We start from the raw sequence: 19,287 nt of genomic DNA on the forward strand, positions 1-19,287 counted from the left end.
GCGATTGTGAACTTAATTATACCCCGAACCCATAGAAATGGGTTAAAAAGGGTATAATCGTTTTGTGCAAATGTATGTAACAGGCAGACGGAGGCATCTCTGACCCCATAGAGTATATATATTCTTGATCAGGATCAACAGCCGGGCTCATATAGCCATGTCCGTCCGTCCGTCTGTCTGTATTGACACGCAGATCTCAGATACTATAAGAGCTAGAGACTTCAAATTAGGTTCTCGTATATCTCACGCAAATCAAGTTTGCTTCATTTTATCGAAAAATGACTGCCGTTCTATAATATCGATTCATTTCGATTTCTGTTATAATTGGAATATAATTTACATTGACATCTTATTGATTAACTGACAAAATTTCATTAAAATCGGGTTTGAAACACCCAGCATTTATGAATTAAGTTTATTATTTTGTATATATATTAAGAGGTGAGAATTGTGTGTTTCAATCAAGAGTAATTTTGTTTATAGTTCAGCTGAAACGCGTGCAACATTTTACACCCTTGTAGAAGTTTATAACATATTGAATAAGAGGTTTTCAAGGGTATACAATATTCTTACTTGTAGTCATTTGTACATTTAATTTAGGCATGAAATCTTTAAATTAGGCATAAGTCACATTGGAAGATTTACTTAAATACTTTTGTCTATTTATATGCTTTTTTTGAAAAAGACTGAAGATTATAAGAATATTTATAGCATTATGGAATATTACGGAGAACTGTTGTTCTAAGCCATAAAACTTAACAGCTGCTTAGCAGAGAATGTTAATGCAGTTGACTGCTCAGTGCTTTGGTTTACTCTCAGCTCAGCATAACATAAAAAGAGAGCAGAGAGCAAAGAGCAGAGAGCAGAATAATAGCAGCAGCAGAAGCGGTCAGATTACCTTCGGCATTTGTTGCGATAATTTGCCGCGATCATTCTGCATTAGTTGTCGGTCGCGAGTGGTTGTTACTGGGAAGCGAGCGTTTATCTCCTCTCTCTCTCTCTCTCTCTCTGTGTATATATCTCTACCTCTTCCCAATTAATTATATCGGTTTAAATATTCGAAAGCAAGGCAATGTCGAAATTTGAATTGAAAAATCTGGACGAGTGCTTGAAGAAGCACTTGCCAGAGGACGAACTAAAGGAGGTCAAGCGCATTCTGTATGGCGTGGAGGAGGAGTAAGTAGAATATGTGTACATATGTAAATAATGCGATTATCAGAGATTAACTAGCAGCACTAACTAGATAACGATCTAAAACAGTAAAGCTTAACAGCTTGCAGAGATAAGTAAATGTGCGGAAGACACACATGTGCTTGTATTCCTCCCTGTATCCATGTATATAAGCACATTAAATTTATTATTAGAATATACTTATATCACGTATATGCCGATCATATAATAAAATAAAAAGATTGTAGCGAAAAATTCGACGAGCAAAACAAAAACAAATACATACAACTCAATCGATTTGTTTACGAAACTCTCTCTCTCTCTCTCTCCTCTCTCTTTCTCCCTTGCAGTCAAATTCTAAAGCTACCTGTGGATGCTAGCGCCACCGCAGCGCAGCATGGCTTCGAGATCGAGGGCTATCGCTTTGGGGCGCGCGAGGAGCAGCTGCGCCAGCCGCGTCTGGTGCGAGTGGGCGCCATCCAAAATTCCATAGCGCTGCCGACGACGGCGCCAATTGGGGAGCAACGCGAGGGTATCTGGAACAAGGTGAAGGTCATGATCAAGGCCGCAGCGCAAGCGGGCTGCAACATTGTGTGCACCCAGGAGGCATGGAGTGAGTAATTCCTAAAATAAACATGAAGAAATTTGCTTATTCAAATTAAAAATTAAAAGCACACTGATTTAAATACAAAGAGCAACAGATATAAATCAACAATACTAATTTGTTAATTATTAAAAAACATATAATATAACAATATACATCTCTATTTAAATAATTAACTAATATTCTTGAAAAATGCTTGTTGTGTCAAATTATCATATCTTATGCAAATCACAACCCAATTATGTTTAATGGTTAATAATACTAAATTGATAGTTTGAAGTTCAGATATTTCATGTCATTGATTAATGTATAAATTAAAATCAGTTAGTAATGATTGTCTATACTGCTTCTTAGCCATGCCATTTGCCTTCTGCACGCGCGAGAAGTTCCCTTGGTGCGAGTTCGCCGAGGAGGCGGAACGTGGACCCACAACAAAAATGTTGGCGGAGCTGGCCAAGGCATACAATATGGTCATCATACACTCGATACTGGAGCGAGATGTGGAGCATGGCGAGACGATCTGGAACACGGCTGTGGTCATTTCGAACAGTGGTCGTTATATGGGCAAGCATCGCAAGAATCACATACCACGAGTGGGCGACTTCAATGAGTCCACCTACTACATGGAGGGCAACACGGGGCATCCAGTTTTTGAGACGGAGTTTGGCAAAATAGCCGTCAACATTTGCTATGGTCGCCATCATCCGCAGAACTGGATGATGTTCGGTGTGAACGGTGCGGAAATTGTCTTTAATCCCTCGGCAACCATTGGGCGACTCTCGGAGCCGCTGTGGGGCATTGAGGCACGCAATGCGGCCATTGCCAACAGCTATTTCACGGTGCCCATCAATCGTGTCGGCAGCGAGCAGTTCCCCAACGAATACACCTCTGGTGATGGACAACCGGCCCACAAGGATTTCGGACCCTTCTACGGCTCCACATATGTGGCAGCGCCAGATGGTTCCAGAACGCCGGTACGTTGAAGAGGATACCTTTAGAATTTGACGTTGATTTTATGAGAATACATATCTGTCAGTCTGATATACCACTATAGATAACATGATGTCTAACAATAGGAATTATCGATCGCAAAATTAGATCTTGGAGAAGCTCTCGGCTACAGAAGTCGACTAAGAGACTAGGATCCATATGAACAATAAGTTGAATAGTAAATTTTTTCCCTTAAAAAGCTAACCCGATAAATAATTACAAATTCAATTATGTTCCAATGAATAAGACAAATGATCAACAACTATTTCAAACAGCTCACAAAGAGAATTATAAGAAAACATTTATTAGATTAAAGATGCCATTGCAATTCTTTTATGCAAGGGAACTTAATCTTCGTCGAAAGTAACTATTATTTCTCATATTCAATCCAAACCCATTTCTCCGCAGAGCTTATCCCGCTGCAACGATGGTCTGCTGGTCGTAGAGCTGGATCTCAATTTGTGCCGCCAGGTCAAGGACTTCTGGGGTTTCCGCATGACGCAGCGACTGCCACTCTATGCCGAATCAATGCAACGTGCCTCCGAGCTGGACTTTAAGCCTCAGATCATCAGGGAGCAGTAAAGAAAGAAGCTTATCATTTTTAAAAACCAAATACATACATTCAGTTAAAAGAGTCAAGTGTTGGCCTCCACCCACAGCAACTAGTTCTGGTAGAAGCCAGTCAGGCGTCGAGCTTCGCGGATGCCCGACTCCACGGCGCCGTGAACCGTTGAGTAATAATTGGAGCTGGTTGCCTCACCAGCAAATAATATAATGGGTCGCACCAGAATCGGCATATGATTCCAGGGTAGGGTAGCTTTATTTCGCTCGAAGGCGAACATATAAACCGGCTGGGCGAGCTGCTCGGGTCCGGTATTATAGTTCTGGGTTAGCAGCGTGGGATAGGAGTAGGCGCCCAGATGAGCCGGATCCGAGCTCCACTTGGTGCTCAGCACTCGCTTCGGTTGCGGTATCTGAACTTGGGGCAGAAACAGCTTCAGCATATACATCACGCCCTGGGCAAGCACTTTGCTATCGATGCTCTCAATCTGTTCGGTGTAGGAGCCGGCCGCCCAACCCATTAGCACTCGCGGCTGATAGGCATACACATAAAATCCATAGATGTCTGGCACCCATTCCAGTTGCGTCTGATTAATATCCTCGCTGCGCCACACCGCATTAAAGCCTAGCCAATTATCGTGCCAGAATGGCTCCTCAAACTCGACGAATATCTTGCAAATGTGAGCGAAACCCAAAAAATTAATTGCCTTGCGCTTCGTCTGCGGCAGATTGGGGTGAAAGAATTTCGCATTTTTCTTGAGCACTCCCAGCGAGACGGTGACAATCACATGATCTGCCAGATAGCTTTTGTCATTTTCGCAGGACACCAGCACACTACCATCGAGGCGATCCCATTCGATTCGCAGCACTCGCGTGTTCAGATCGATGCAATCCTTCAGCTCACCCAGCAGATTCATCTCGTCGCCATTGCAGAGCACGCGCAGAAACTGTCGGAATCTATAAGTGGGATAGGTGCATCATTAGGAGAGATCGACTAGCAGATACCCTGTACCCACATGCACAAATATATTTAAGCAATCATTTAAATAACGAACAATTAGGGGACAAATTACATAAGACTACAAATGATGGAATGGAGATCGTTGTAAGTGGAGCGTAAGATCCGAAATGGTTTATGGAAAGCATTGTTTTTATTACAAATGTGAAGAAATATGGTTAAACAAATTCCTTGTACTCCACCAAATTGCAAAACTAACTTGGCTGATTCATTTACAACAATCAATTTTGCCACTTAGTAGTTTATGTAAGATTACGATCAGGAAGAGAAGTCTTCTAAGATAAATAAGTAAATATTATTAATCTTCCAGTATTCCACCTTATAATTGGAAGATCATATACGACTAATGTGGGGATCGTTAAATCCTTTCAATCAGCCCTTAATGAACCCCAGGATACGAAAGGCTTGATTGAGAGCAGAGGAAATGCTTGGAATCTAAAAAAATTAATAAATAAGATCAAGTGATCCATAATCTTTTATAAACAACGTAAATAACGAGGAAGTCTTCCGTCTGTTAAATATACAGCTTCCTAATTCCCTTTATACCAATTTTTTAAGGTCTGCACAAAGCATTTTCCCTCACCTATGGGTCACTTGATTTAGAACCGTTCTAATATTCGACTATATCCCCATTGCCTACCCCTTGTCCCGCCAATTGAGATAACAGTCACCTGGACATGGACTGTATGTCCCATACCCGGCGGCGCTCATATCCGTATCAACGGTGCCGCCCTCCATTTTCTTGAAGGTACGCAGAAACTCGGCGGCAAGTTCGTGATCGATGTGCCTGAAACAGGGTTTCGAGAGCTCCTCGTTAAACTTCTCCATCAGATACTCGCCATAGGTGCCCTCGCGATTGACGAGCTCTTCGCGTCGTTTAGTGAATATTTCCGACAAGATGTTCACCAGCTTCTTGGCCAGCGGACGCGATATGCGCTCACCATTGGAGCGTATCCAATCGACGTGGAGAAACATTCCGTCCGTCGATTCCAACAAATTGTGCTTCCCGACCATCTCATAGACGACATTATTTTGCTGGCCGTGCACCCATTGAGCACCCAAATCGACATAGTTATCGGCAAACTTCATTGTCCGTATGCGGCCACCAATGCGATCGGACATCTCCACAAGACGCACATTCTGGAAGCCATTGTTCTTCAGCTCCACGGCACAGGCGAGGCCAGCGGCGCCAGCTCCCAGTATGAGTAAATTGGGTTGATTCTCTAAGAACTGACCAAGTCTCTTGGGATCCGTACGGATCCCGTCGGATGCATGGTAACTATTGCGTTTTCTCGAACAGCACTGCGGGATTTTGAATGGTATGTCAATAAGCATTCTCTATAAACAATTTACTTACGTTTCCCATAGATCTTAACTTAATTAACTGAAGAATTAACGATACTTTCAAATCTTTTTGTAATTTTCAGTTTACTCAGCTTACTTTCCTTTAATTTTTTAAGTAAATCTTTTGATGATGGACGATGAACGGATTTAGCATTTACACATAGAAATGGAAGAATGTGTACAATAGTCTTTATATGGTTAAGTATAGTAGTCAGGAAATTCTCAATTCTTTTGAAACTTTATACTGAATTAGCGAATCCTATAAAGAATTCTTTAGTCAATCCTATAATGATGTTGATGAATTTATTGTCCAAGTACTCAAGGAAATTCATAAACCATAGTTATTTATTGGACTTATTTCAGTTGTCAAGATTTGTAAAATTTATAAAATCATTTTGAATTTTGGAACATATTTTTGAATAATAAATAATTCCCTGGATACTGTGAACGTTTGAAAGTTGTCAAAAACCTATCGGAAGCATTTATATTATATACAAAGTTAAATTCCAAACAACATTTCAGTTAATCGATATCAACAGTTTTTATTGTGCTAACAATTTATATATATATATATATATATATATATATATATATATATATATATATATATATATATGTTTAACTTATGAAGTCTATTTAGGAAGTATTGTTCAGTTGAATTGATTGATTGAGTTGATGGAGAGAACTCATCATTAGTTTAATCAGTTTTTCAGTTTATACTTTAACACATTATTGCACTTACAAAATAGGGCCCCGAGGGGCCAGAAAACTCATTGTTATAGCTGCGACCGGGTCGTCGCCGTCGTCGTTGTTGTTGTTGTTGTCGTTGTTGTCGTTGTCTCGCTCAATCCATAAAAGTCCGCCAATCTCTTGGCCTCACGCCAACCCGCCTCCACGGCGCCGTGCACCGTGGAATAATAATGCTCGCTGCTCGCCTCCCCCGCAAACTGTACAATGGGCTTATCACAGCGACTCTGCTGTGGTCCGCCCTTATTTCTGCCGGGGGATTGAGGTGTCATGGTGACCACGGTTAGTGGTTGCGCCAGCTCACTGGCTCCGGTGCCGAGACGTTCCGTGTCCATGGAGCGAAAGGAGTAGGAGCCACGAAAGTGGGGGTTTGTGTGCCAGGCGGAGGTGCGAAAACTCAACGGTTCCGGTATGTGCCAGTGTAGAAACCGTCGGAAGAGATACATACAGCCAGCTAATACCTCATCCGGTTGCAGGGATTCCATATGCCTGCCATTGGCATTAATTATCCAGCCAGCGAGCACATGTGGCTGATAGCTAACTCGATAGAAGCCAAAGACATCCTCCAGCCAGGCACGTGGTGTATTACGTATATCGACCAGATCCTCGGCACGCCACAGCAGCGTAAAGCCCGTCCAGTCATCCGGCCAGAAGGCCTGCGGAAACTCCACAAAGATCTTGTTGACCGTGCCGTAAGCAAGTCCCTCGATGGGTCGCTGCTTGGCCACCGGCAACTTGGGCTCGAAGAGCTGCAAATGCTGCTCCTTGAGCACGCCCAAGGAGACGGTAACTATCACATGATCAGCCACACAACTGTCGCCGTTGCTTAGCTGCAGTTCCACTCTCGCATCATTGCGATTCCAAATGATCTTGGCGACGGTGCTATTGAAGAGCACTCGCTGCTCCAAAATGCCCAAATCCATCTCTGTATCCGGTTCCGTTTCGCGACTACGCATGAGCAGACGCAGCAGCTCCACAAAGCCCTTGTCCTTCCAGTTAAGCAGAATGTCGCCCTCGCACTCCCAGTAGTCCAGGTAGCCACGTCCCGACACCTGTTCCAGTGTATCGGATGCCTCCACAGAGTTCTCAAATTTCTGATAGTTATCAAAGAATTCCCCAGCAATAATCTGATCAATATCCGCGTTCTCCGGCCGGCGCAGCATCTCATAAAACTTATTGGCCAGATAGCTGCCCAGGGAGCCGCTGCAGTGCTGCAGCTCCAACTGCCGCGTAACCAATGAGTCCCCAACAATTGCCTTCAGTCTGCTTGCAACACTTTCCGGGAGCACCTCACGATTACTGCGCACACACTGATAGTTCTCATAGACGGGGCCCGTCGACTCCAGCAGGCCATGCTTGCTGGCCAGATCGTGCACAATGTTATCCTGCTCCCCGTGGCACCACTGTGCACCCAGATCGATGACATTATCCCCAAAGGGTATCGTGTGTATTCGCCCACCTAAGCGCGACTCTGCCTCAACAACGAGCACATTCTGGAAGCCATATTCCAACAGTTTGGTGGCACACGCAATTCCCGATGCTCCTGCGCCAATGATGACTATCTTGTGATCCCGATGCAATTTACTCATATCGCTTATAGTCAAGCAACCAATCGAATCCTCCACAACTGCAAAACATAACGAATTAAACGTTAAGAGTCTAACAATCAACTTATTGAGAATAGAATGGCTTTATAATATATTTTGAATCTATTCCCTTGTTAAAAGTGTATACACAAATGCAAATAAACCTTGCACAATCTTTACTTTTTTTTATATATTTTTGAAATGATGTTAATTCATTTTTGCCTACCATTTTCTATTGCAAATTTTATGATTTTGAAATATCAAATTACACATTTTCAGCATTTAGAAAAGAATATTACATTTTAGAATAATCAGTTTGGCATTTAAGTATGTAATTTAATTTATAATTGGTAAACACATTTTCAGTTCAAAATTTGTTAATCAAAAGCAAAACATTTGCTTTTATTGTTCTGCATATTGCTTTTAATTGTTAATTGCTCTTAATTCTCTGAAATGAAGTATTTTCAAATTTGTTTTATTTCAATTTAGTTTCAAAATAAAATTACTGTAGTTTATATTTATTTATGAAATAAAGAAGAAAATTGCTAAAAAGCCACTCAGAACTAAAATACCCTACGCTTCGAATTTCGCATGAAAAGCCGGCAAAACTGCAACTGTATTTGTCTGTTTTGTAAATATATATATATATATATATATATGCATTTTGTGGTTGGGGTTAAGGGTGTGTGGTTCGGGTTGGGGGTGGGGTTATCTGCTGTAACACACACGTGTGCCGGCAAAATGCGACCAGTCGTCTTTCAATTGTCTTTTTTTTTGTTATGGTCACTAACAATAAAGAAAAAAGCAAAAAGCTCTTGAAATGCAGCTGATAAGGTAACAGTGCATGCTTAAATTCTGATAAGCAAAAAAGGCGCGCGGGAGGCCCAATTTGCTGATAAGAGTCGCTATGCGTGAGAGTGACAGAGAGAGCGAAAATTGTCACACAGCCATACACACACACACACACACACACACAGAGAGAGCATTTACAGCATGTATTTATTAATAGCGCATTGAGTTGATGTTCAATGGGTGAACAGAGCACATAGCAGAAGAAATATTCGTTTTGCCATCGCCTGACCGACCGACGAGGCTGGACCACCAGTCACTTTTCTAGTTAGCAACCCCAGCAGCACAAAATCCAGTCGGCGCTTATACAATTCATGCTCACTTCACACTCACACACACAAACATTCACACACTTGGCCTCTGTGGCGAGAAAGCGAGAAAAAGAGCCCAAAATTGATTTTATATAAATTTGACAAAAATGACCAAAAAAATTAAATAAAAAAAAATTTTCAAGGTTCACTCACAAATGCACAACATTATAACAAAATATAAGATTGCACACGCTTACATATATATACATACATACATACATACATACATATGTATTGTATTTATGTGGCGACTTAAAGCTTCCTGAACTCCATTCCCTCCACTCCACTTCCCACTCACCTAAAATAGCTCAGGTTATTGTTATATTTTGCACTTTAATATTATTTAATGTACTTTGTATATTATTTATTGTTATGCTTGAAAATGTTTGAATACGTTTGAAATTTACTGCACTACAAACATAAATAAATATTGAAAAAATGTTGCGGCAGCCGTCCACTGTTGACACAGACACAAACAAAACTGAAAATCATATGGAAACGTGCTGCTTCACAATACTTATGCTGCGCCCACTGGCGCACCACGCTTTCTCCCCCCACCATCCCTCCCCAACCGGGGGCTCCACTTCTACTGGTCTGCACATGCAGGGAGCTTTCGCAGCGAGAAAGCTCCGAGCGAAAACGCGCCAAAGAATGCAAAACAGCTGACTGGCGACGAATGGAACGGTAAACGGATTGTTGCTCTTCTGTGAGTTGGTGTTCAATGTTAAATGGCTTTAAAAGTATCTAAACACAAAAGTCGATTAGCAACTGCAATTGAATAGTAATTCAATTTAAACATCATGTTGAATAAGTTGCAAAATTTGAATTTTAAATTCAATCAATGCATTAGGCATTCAAAATGTATCTCTTGAAAATTACTTAGACCTTTTTTATTACAAAATAAAGAATATAACAAGTAGAATGTTGCAGTCGAGTGAGCTCGCTACGATATACCCTAAGGCCAGCTGTTAAATATATTATAGTTTTATTGTTTTGCACAACCAAATGTAAGTATATATATATATATATATGTTATACATTAATTTATATTATGATTGAGGACTTGAAAATATACAAAAATAAGATATTTTTATACAAATACATAAATGCATGCATCCTAATCAATTAAATTTTACAAGCAAAGCTAATTACACTATTGTGAGTACTAATAAAGATACCATGATGGTAATTATAAGCCGTCTCAATGATCCTAGCGCTAATTTTCGCGCTGGAAAGATTTAAAAACGCCCAGGTAATGAGAAAGTTACAATTGGTAATGGCCGTTGTTAAATCTAAGAAGCACCGAAATGCTTTCCTGACCAATTCCGTGTAAATTTATTTTATTTATTGTAAATTTAAAATGTATAAAAACTTATTTAAGCACCAATTAAAGTCTCCTAATATAGTACAATTTATAAATAACTAAAGAATACATAGATTTGAATCAGAACACGACAAAACCGAACACTACTGATCCAGATGGTCTTTGAAAGTTTTGAATCATCCCCAAGACGATTTTTCGAGGGTATAAGTATTTTTGAGGGTATAATTTTAACATGAATTTCGAGAGTGAAACGCGGTTCCAACTGGACTATAAATTAGATGTTTCTTATCGGATCTTATGTTAATGATAATTATATATCAATAAGAAGCCATTGCCTTGCAAATTGCAGCTATTATTGCCACCGGAAAACGATATATATCGATAAAACGAAGTAAACTTGATCTGCACTGGGTATACTGGGTATATACCAGAACTAATATTCAAAATTTTCTTTTTTCAGAAAATTTTGAAAATCATAATTCTATTTTTAACGCATTAGACACATTGAATCTAAAAACTTTAGGAAATTTATCTTGAGATATTAATTTATTTAAAAAAAGTGCACATTAAATTAATACATTTTGTATATGTTTGCGATGTAGCATCAATTTTGGAAACATATCATTCCATTTAGCGAGCGATCATTGTGCTTGTGATATAAGCAGTATAAATATGCCTAGTAAATAGTTTTTTTTTCGTTGCACTACCATAGTTTATCACTAAATACGATCTCTTTGAAGATACAATCCTGTTTGGCAATGCTGACCATGGACTTCTTGGACTTCATGGCATCCTGCACCTTCTCGCGCACCTCGGCCGCCTTAACATCGTTGCGTATGTAGAATAATCGCACCAGATGATCTTCCGTGAGCGATGGATAGCTGCCCAGCAGCGTATGCAAATCCAAGGCAAGCAATTCAATATCCGCAATAATTAGAGCAGATAGCGTCGTTATCAAATCCAGCGGAGAATCGCTCAGTGAAATCTTTGGCGCAATCTTCTCAAAGAACTGTTTAATGCGCTTTGCCTCCTGGTTAATTTTGCGCGTGACCGCATCACACTCGCTGCGCGTCTTCGACAGTCGCTTGGAGAGCAGGGCGCGAATGTAACGTTTGGCCAGAAGTTTCTGTGCCTCATTGATGACCATCTCGAAGTTGGCTGGCAGCAGATGATTATAGTCCTGGAAGTAATCATCGAGAGTGACACAAATTGTGTCCACAGCAATGCTGCTGCCCAGCCACTTGATGGTGAACAGATCATTGAAATGGCACTCCATGTCCAGGAAGGCCTCCTCCAGCAAATAGTTGGCGGCATGCGCCCGAATGCGCTGAAACGTTGCCAGCAGCTTCTCAAAGTCCTCGTAGTGTTCGGTGCGAGATTTGGGCCAGAACAGATGCTTCATCTGCTGGGCCATCTCAACAACATTCTGGCTGTTGTTTACAATCGTAATGATATAGTGTGTAAAATATTTGATCTGATCGCGATTGCGAAAATGATGTTCCTTCAATTCGATGACATTCTTCAGATACGTCTGGCCAAAGAGCTCCACCTGTTGAATGCTCAGGACGAGCGCCTTGAATGTTAGCTCCTGGTGTATCGTATTCGTCACCTGCAGATGCTGGTCAATCATCTCGAATATGATGACGGGCCCGGCACTATTGTAATAATGATCCCGCTGATCGGGCAGCATTTCTGAGTACCACTCCTGTTTCTCCGAATCGACGGTCTTCTTCATCCAATCCTGATAGTTGCGCTCCATATTCTGCAGATACTCATCCTCCAGCGATTTCAAGTGCTCCGGATGCAGCAGCGGATGCGGCAACTTTAGCACATCCACATTGAGATCTGCATGCGACATAAGATCAGCACCCGGATATGTGTGCATCACCCAGGCCAGCATCGAGACATACTCATTGCCCTGCAGTCCCGACTTAACAATGTTGTCCAGCTGCGAATTGTGCGATTTGTTAATTCAATTCAAAGATACCAGGATATACCAGGATATATACTCACATAGCTCGAGAGGCCATCATGATAGAACTTGACATACTCATTAAAAATATCATAGTGCGGTGGAAAGCAGGGCACGCACAGTGACTTGACCACACGCAAATCCTCCAGAATGATCTGACGCAGTATCTCCAAGTCACGCACCAGCCACAATTTATTGTCCGCACGCTCCTCCAGCTTGGAGCCCTCGATGCGTGTGACTACAGCTGCCTGCAGCACATCCATAATCATTTTGCGCCACGCCTTTGGCCGACCTGGTGGCAGGAAATTGGTGACTTTCTGTTGCTGCAGAGCAAATTGATCGTTCTTCTCTTCGCGCTCGATGATGCGTAAAGCCGTCACAATTACTGTTGGCTTCTTGCGCACCGTGTTCAGAGTGCGACTAATGATGAGACGCAGTTTTTTCTCCAGCGCTTGCGACACCTGATCGACCTTCTCAAAGTGACGCTTGAGCGTAATCTTATCGGAGGCGTGTTGCTTGGGCTGCTTGTGCAGCTCGTAGAGAAGATCATCGCGTGAATTTTCCAGATCCGCCAGGCACTGATGCGCATTCAACAGTTTGTCCTCGTCTATGAGCGCCATTGTCTTCTGTACACTCGCATCCACGTTGAAAATATGCTTGAGGTTCTCCATCGCGGTCGCGTACTGGGAGTGCTTTGTATTCTCCTCGCGCACCACCTCCAGCGCATCGTAGACTTCGGGCACGCCTTCGAGCAGACGCTCCACTTCGACCATACGGCGACGCACCTCGCGCACATCCTGCATACAGGTCTCCAGCTGCTTAAGACCAACACGAACACCCTCCAGCTGGTTTTGCATACCGGTCTTCAGCAACGCCTCCACGGAGGCTTTCTTTCTTGCAATGCGATGACGGTATTGCTCCACCTTCTCCAGCTGCCCTGGCCGCTGAAGCATGTTCTGTATATCCTTCAATGCTGCTTGCCGTGCTTCTTCTTCCAATTGTTGCAAATCCATTGTAGTTGTAAATATATTTAATTTAAGTTGTGATTAACTTTTGGTTTTAAGTTTTTCTTTTGCCATCCGATAAACGATCAACAACAAACCATAACAGAGCACAGCTACTTGTTATCGATAGTCGTGATAGCTCTCCCTCTCTCTCTCACTCTCTTTCAAGTATGCCATTAGGTCGAATCAGCTGGTTCTAACTATTTGGCGCAAATGTAAATGAACATGAGGATAACATATCGTAGATGCTTATTTAAACCGGTATCCATAGTTTTCTGGAAATTGAACAGATGTTTGCATCAGCTGATTGTCCATTTATAACATTTTAAAGGAAAACAAATGAATCGTTTGGCGGAAATCTTCTCAGAACAAGGTGAATTAATTACACACGATGGCACATATCAAAATGAATTGGAAACTATTAAGGTGATACGTGTGCTGCCGGTGCATAAGCGTCAACGCTTTAACCGACTGTCTACACAATTGCTGGAGGATTTAGAACAGCCACAAGATAGACAAAAATGTGCTGAACGCTCGCGTTCCTTGCGAGAAGAGGGAAACCGAGTGTACAAAACGAAATCAAGTAAAAACAATGCTGACCAAGCGGAATGTTTGCTCAGCGCCTGTCGCCTGTATACACAAGCAGTTCTGGAGGCGGAAACCGCCTTCGACGAACTCTGTTTGAGTTTCGCCAATCGTGGAATGGCGCTGCAGGATTACGGCTACTACGAGCAGGCCTACGATGACTGCGTCTGTGCCCTGGAGTTTGGCTATCCCAAGAAGCTGCAGCACAAGCTCATAATGCGACAGGCCCACTGCGCCTGGAAGCTGGGCGATGCGAAAAAGCTGGGCGAACATCTGGCTTGCTTGGAGCAACTACAGCTAAATCCCAGCTATTGTCAGAAATTGGAAGAACTGCAGCAGCAACTCAAGATGCTGCAAGGCAGTCAAAAAGCGGAGTCGACACAAGAGCTGCAGAAATTAACTGGAGACACACACAAAATGTAGGAGAATATAGCAAATACCAATCAAATACCACAAATCGGTAGTTGAATATATTTCTTCTTACAGCTCGATGGATTCCAGTACCAGAGGACGTTACATGATTGCCACGAAGCGACTCAGCGAAGGCGACATCATATTTACGGAGCAGGCCGATTGTTTTGTGCCCATTGAGCAGCGACTGATCTGCCAGAAGTGCGCCGCCAGCCTGCTGTGTGCACCCATACCCTGTCCACAATGTCATCAGCGGGTGGTTTACTGTTCCCGCCGCTGTCGTGATCTGCATAAGTACATTCACAGCTACGAGTGTGCGGCCTATCGAAAGGATCTGCTGATCATGCTGGGCGTATCGCATCTAGCCATGCGATTGCTTCTCACCTATCTGCCGGATTGGCTGCCACAGTTAAGAAGCGCCTCAAATGCCCAAGAATTGTGGCATCGCCTAATGCAAATGGCTGCCACCGATGCGAACTGTTCGCCTGCTCCGCAATCTCTGCAGAGCATGGGCATGTTAACGCATCTGGATAAGTTGCCCCCAGCAGAGCTCGCTTATCACTCGCTATGCGCCAACTTGTTGCAAGTTTATCTATTCAAATGCACGCATTTCTATGACCAGTTATCGAGCAGCGGCAGCACCGCATCTCTTGAGGATTGGCATTTGATAGTTGCTGCTTTGATTTTGCGCAGCGCTGGCCAGTTGCTTGTCAACGCCCATGTGGGCAATGCCATCTCGCTCTGCTCGCTGCCCGCCAATGAGTTCCCGCTGCTCCAGCCTGCACTCTGGCAAGGACCCCATCACTTGAGACGCGGCTGCTTGCACAAGTTTGCCCAGTCAACACTCCAAACGGCTATCAATCTGCCATATCTGAGTCTGTGCAATCACGCCTGTGCGCCCTCCATTCACACCCGGTTCGATGGCTGTGTGGTCAGCAATTTTGCAACCAGGCCAATCGAGGCAGGTGAGGAGATCTACAATTGCTACACACTGGACTACAGGAACTCGATGTGTGCACAGCGACGGCAACAACTGGAGAGCATTTATAAATTTACTTGCTGCTGCGATAAGTGCTTGCGTGTACAGCCGGATCAGGATTATGTGCGTTATAGTTGGTTTTTACAGTGGTAACCTTTCAATAACTTGAATTCTTTGTATGCCTTACCTTGTTTTCAAACATATCATTCTTTAGATCATTGAATCGGCTCAAATTTTCCATTCATTTTTATTTTGATAAGTCGCAAAGTCGCAAAGAAATTTGAATTTTCTGTATACCTTATCTTGTTTTCAAAAGTAGCTATTTCGTAGAGATCTATAAATATGTTGCTCTTTAGATTAGAGTAGAATCAAGAACATATTAGTTTTTTTTACTGATAATGTCGCAAAGTCGAACTTAATGAATTTTGAATTTTTGGTTTACCTTATCTTGTTTTCAAAAATATCAATTTCGTAGAGATCCATAAAGATTATGGAATCAAAAACAAAATATCATAAATTTAATATAATTTTGGATTAATATTATATGCGAAGTGTTCCAAAATTATGCAATTCCATGCTAAAATCTCTTTTTTACTCCACAGTTAAAATTTCATCGCTATCGCTGCGAGAGGACGCAATGTGGAAAGAGTTTTGTGCCCAACCAAAGCAGTCTCAGCTGGTGGCTGCAGCCAGACGGGAATGGGGGCATCTGCTGCAGCGCATGTCAAACGCCACAATTGACAACGTGGTACGATCAGTTTCTGGCGCTGCTGGAGCACTGTCATGAGTCGGAGGCACGACGTAATTTGTACAAAGCCTTTGATAACCTCAATAACTGGCTGCTGGACTATCATAGCTTAAAATTAAGCCTGGCCAATGAGCTGATTGTAGCCTGCTTTGCAGTCAAGGAAGGTTAGTGTATACTGTGCGTAATCCCGTGGAGATAAATATCAATTGTTTAACCCACTCCACAGACGGCGTCACATTGGATGACTTGGATTATGGCCAGCTGGCGCGCATCATTGACTTCCAGCTGGCGGGCACTGCGGCGCAGTATGGCATCAACTCGCTCGAGTATATGACCAAGCTGACGCATCTCTTTGATCTCATTGCCTGGGGCAAGCACAAATGCAGCGTGCCGCAGTTGAAGACGATGCGAGCAGCTCTCAACAATTTGCCCAGCGAAACAAAAGTGATTTTTGTCAACTATTACAACGATTTTATTGAGCAGCTATGCAAATTCGACTAACAGTCATACTATATATATTTATATGTATAAATTCTCTAAGGTTCAAGCTAAACAACAAGAAACACTGGCACTTTTTGAACTAAAACTACATACATTTGTCTACTAGCTGCGGGTTGAAGATAGAGAGAGTGAACGAGATAGCTCTTTGGCTTAAATGAAATGTGAGGCATATTCGTGTGGCATGACACCGCGTCGTGGGTAGAACGTGTGCGATGTGGAGAACTTGAGTAAATTCGTTATGTCACTGGTGTAGATGTCAGCGAAGCGGAATAATCTTCTCGAGAAATACGTGGGATTGTGATACGTGCGAAAAACGCTGCCAAACTGTTCGTTGAACACGTTCTTTGTTTTGTTGCTGTAATTCATTTAAATTGATTTTAATTCCATAGTTTTAGCTTGTTTAAAGTGCTTTGGCATACCGCAAGTGATCACGCTCATCCATCCAGGCACGCAGGCTCACCTGAGCCGCCTCGCTATCGTCGTCCTGGGTGTCCTCGATCAGCTGTGTCAGCATTTGCAGCCAATTGGCGCTCATCTTAAAATCCTCACGATTTAATGTCTTGATTTCATGCTGCAATTGGAGTTAGTTAAAATAGATCGAGATTTCGTTTTAGCTTTTACGCACAGCTAGCTCGCTGATTATGGCGCCTGTTCTCCAGCTGTGCTTTAGGGTCACATCCGCCAGGTCGCTGTAGGGATGGTCGCCAAAATAGAGCACCGAGTGTCCACGCCAGCCTTTCAGCTCCTGCAGTTGTCGCACTGAGCCCTGCAGGGGAATAGGAAATGTATTAGATTATTGCTTGATTTGCCAATTGTATATAGCCGATAGTATAACTTATTTATTATGTTGAACATTTGCACAGCTTTTTTAATAGGTGCAGGCTTTCGGGGTAAACTGATCTCTGACAACTTTAAAATGCTTGATATCATATAAATCGAATTTCTATAAATTCCATTTTCATTTGACGCAATTGTTAATAACATTTGAATTAAAAAAATATATGATCAACACTTGGAAAATATCGTTTCTCCATAATGATTTCATACGTAGTCGTGTCGAACATTATCTTAGCCTTACCTCATAATAGATTTTTCCCTTTTCCAACTTGAAAACACGATCCCACAGATGCGATTTGGTTTTCTCGTCATACAGCCTTATTGGGCGAGATTCATCGGTAAAGAATTTGGGTTTGCGAGCCTGCACAATGACCACATCGAAGAAATCTCGCCAGTTTTCGCCCACAAGATAAGTCATGCCGCAATTGCTAATGAGATATTGGATATAGATTACAGATTACAGATCATATTGGTGCGAGCAGAACTTACACAAATGAGAAAGGACTGTTGGTCACCAGAAAGAGATTCTTGCCCGCCTGCTTCAGCTTCTTAAAATATTCCACCAGTTTGGAATTGCGTTGAATGTACTTTTCCGTATTCTTCATAACGGTGGCATGCATTATGGGATGACACGAGCCCATCGCGGTGCGAGAGTCGTGGAACACAATCTCTGGATTATAATCGATTCGATTGCGTTCAAAATATTCGATAACATTGCACAGCAAGCACATTTCGGGCACCGAGAACAGATCGGCCAGCTGCACCATTTTCGAGTTTGTATTGTGCTACGATTGGCAGAGGGATAATTAACAAAGGGATTTCTGTAGGAGGATTAGAAGTGCATACCCTGTGACCACTATTTGGACCCTCCACATACGCAATGGGCAGCAGACGATTGTGGTACAGGTTGAGCACCTCCTCTGCCCCCACTTTGGTGCGTCCACGATAAACGGATCCCAGCTGCAGCTGGAGAAACGAGTCGAGCTTCACCAGCAGACCCTTCTCCACATCATAATGCAATCCGCGCACTGCAAAATTTGGCTCATATTCGAGATCGAGAATTTCTTCGGGATATCGAAAGCGCTTAACGAGCATTTCACGCGCCAAATTGTAGAGTAAATCCTCCAATATGGGCTTGTAGCAGGCCAGCGTATAATCATAGTCGAAGCCATAGACCTGCACCTCGCTGAGGTCGAGTTCATTGCACGCAAATACGGCATCTGGATGCACATCAACTGGCAGCTTTTTGGCTGAAACAAACAGAATAATCACATAATATGTGGAGAGCTTTAACGATTTAACGCATCTAAAAATAGTTTAGTTTTTTTTTTTTTTTTTCTTGTTATTGTTGTCTATTGATTGTTTTTAGCTATATACTGTGCCTGTATCTATTGGCTAAGGCTTACATTGAAATTTCTTTTTTGTTGCTTCGTAGAGCTCTTGGAAATCACTCACTGTTTTTGGATTGATAAGAGCGTGGTGCGTAACGGCTGCTGGCCCAGATTCGATGTCGGTTCGGCTGCTGGTGCTCAAGTAGCGTGATTGGGAGCTCCTCTTTAGCCGCCTGGAGGCGCTGGCACTCCACGTGACCACATTTTGTTTAAATAATGCACTTACAATTGGACTACGCGCTGCACACATTTAACTTGATTGGCTAATTTAACTGAAGTGCGTGCTTGTTACGTACCTTTTGTATGTCGTACAACCGTGTTACACGTGCAGACTGCATGATGGCTTATTGGGGCA

The 19,287-nt window shown here is 42.5% G+C and overlaps 6 protein-coding genes across 11 annotated transcripts; 2 read left to right on the plus strand and 4 right to left on the minus strand.

Moving 5' to 3' along the window:
* Positions 1 to 930: 930 nt before the first annotated feature.
* On the plus strand, positions 931 to 3,396 carry LOC6560435 (beta-ureidopropionase). The gene is made up of 4 exons (XM_001987462.3): positions 931 to 1,176; positions 1,521 to 1,783; positions 2,129 to 2,748; positions 3,173 to 3,396. Exons 1-4 carry the CDS (start codon positions 1,073 to 1,075, stop codon positions 3,344 to 3,346), a joined length of 1,161 nt encoding a protein of 386 aa, XP_001987498.1. The 5' UTR covers positions 931 to 1,072; the 3' UTR covers positions 3,347 to 3,396.
* On the minus strand, positions 3,046 to 6,180 carry LOC6560436 (spermine oxidase). Of its 2 annotated transcripts, XM_001987463.2 has the most exons (3): positions 5,701 to 6,180; positions 4,984 to 5,645; positions 3,046 to 4,282 (listed from the first exon to the last, which is right to left on the minus strand). In XM_001987463.2, exons 1-3 carry the CDS (start codon positions 5,707 to 5,709, stop codon positions 3,427 to 3,429), a joined length of 1,527 nt encoding a protein of 508 aa, XP_001987499.2. In that variant the 5' UTR covers positions 5,710 to 6,180; the 3' UTR covers positions 3,046 to 3,426. The 2 variants fall into 2 exon arrangements, with proteins under 2 accessions (XP_001987499.2, XP_032590731.1); XM_032734840.1 differs by lacking the exon at positions 5,701 to 6,180 and having other exon boundaries at positions 5,015 to 5,073.
* A 166-nt stretch (positions 6,181 to 6,346) lies between these two features.
* Positions 6,347 to 9,497, minus strand: LOC6560437 (spermine oxidase). 3 transcript variants are annotated; one of them, XM_001987464.3, is made up of 2 exons: positions 9,479 to 9,497; positions 6,347 to 8,061 (listed from the first exon to the last, which is right to left on the minus strand). In XM_001987464.3, the coding sequence occupies exon 2, from the start codon at positions 8,021 to 8,023 to the stop codon at positions 6,464 to 6,466; it is 1,560 nt and encodes a 519-aa protein (XP_001987500.1). In that variant the 5' UTR covers positions 8,024 to 8,061; positions 9,479 to 9,497; the 3' UTR covers positions 6,347 to 6,463. The 3 variants fall into 3 exon arrangements, with proteins under 3 accessions (XP_001987500.1, XP_043072369.1, XP_043072370.1); XM_043216434.1 differs by lacking the exon at positions 9,479 to 9,497 and adding an exon at positions 9,011 to 9,022; XM_043216435.1 differs by lacking the exon at positions 9,479 to 9,497 and adding an exon at positions 8,247 to 8,256.
* A 1,531-nt stretch (positions 9,498 to 11,028) lies between these two features.
* Positions 11,029 to 13,565, minus strand: LOC6559828 (exocyst complex component 3). The gene is made up of 2 exons (XM_001987465.2): positions 12,518 to 13,565; positions 11,029 to 12,452 (listed from the first exon to the last, which is right to left on the minus strand). Exons 1-2 carry the CDS (start codon positions 13,487 to 13,489, stop codon positions 11,208 to 11,210), a joined length of 2,217 nt encoding a protein of 738 aa, XP_001987501.1. The 5' UTR covers positions 13,490 to 13,565; the 3' UTR covers positions 11,029 to 11,207.
* A 208-nt stretch (positions 13,566 to 13,773) lies between these two features.
* Positions 13,774 to 16,704, plus strand: LOC6559829 (SET and MYND domain-containing protein 4). The gene is made up of 4 exons (XM_001987466.3): positions 13,774 to 14,484; positions 14,552 to 15,578; positions 16,058 to 16,367; positions 16,430 to 16,704. The coding sequence occupies exons 1-4, from the start codon at positions 13,820 to 13,822 to the stop codon at positions 16,702 to 16,704; spliced, it is 2,277 nt and encodes a 758-aa protein (XP_001987502.1). The 5' UTR covers positions 13,774 to 13,819.
* Positions 16,652 to 19,246, minus strand: LOC6559830 (5'-nucleotidase domain-containing protein 3). Of its 3 annotated transcripts, none has more exons than XM_001987467.2 (7): positions 18,948 to 19,220; positions 18,388 to 18,791; positions 18,031 to 18,326; positions 17,783 to 17,969; positions 17,330 to 17,470; positions 17,124 to 17,275; positions 16,652 to 17,059 (listed from the first exon to the last, which is right to left on the minus strand). In XM_001987467.2, exons 1-7 carry the CDS (start codon positions 19,180 to 19,182, stop codon positions 16,855 to 16,857), a joined length of 1,620 nt encoding a protein of 539 aa, XP_001987503.1. In that variant the 5' UTR covers positions 19,183 to 19,220; the 3' UTR covers positions 16,652 to 16,854. The 3 variants fall into 3 exon arrangements, with proteins under 3 accessions (XP_001987503.1, XP_032590024.1, XP_032590023.1); XM_032734133.2 differs by lacking the exon at positions 18,948 to 19,220 and adding an exon at positions 19,229 to 19,246 and having other exon boundaries at positions 16,712 to 17,059; XM_032734132.2 differs by having other exon boundaries at positions 16,712 to 17,059; positions 18,997 to 19,140.
* Between the last annotated feature and the right edge of the window lie 41 nt (positions 19,247 to 19,287).

The sequence above is a fragment of the Drosophila grimshawi genome, unplaced genomic scaffold (genome assembly GCF_018153295.1).
Source record: "Drosophila grimshawi isolate 15287-2541.00 unplaced genomic scaffold, ASM1815329v1 contig_1369, whole genome shotgun sequence".
Taxonomy (NCBI): domain Eukaryota; kingdom Metazoa; phylum Arthropoda; class Insecta; order Diptera; family Drosophilidae; genus Drosophila; species Drosophila grimshawi.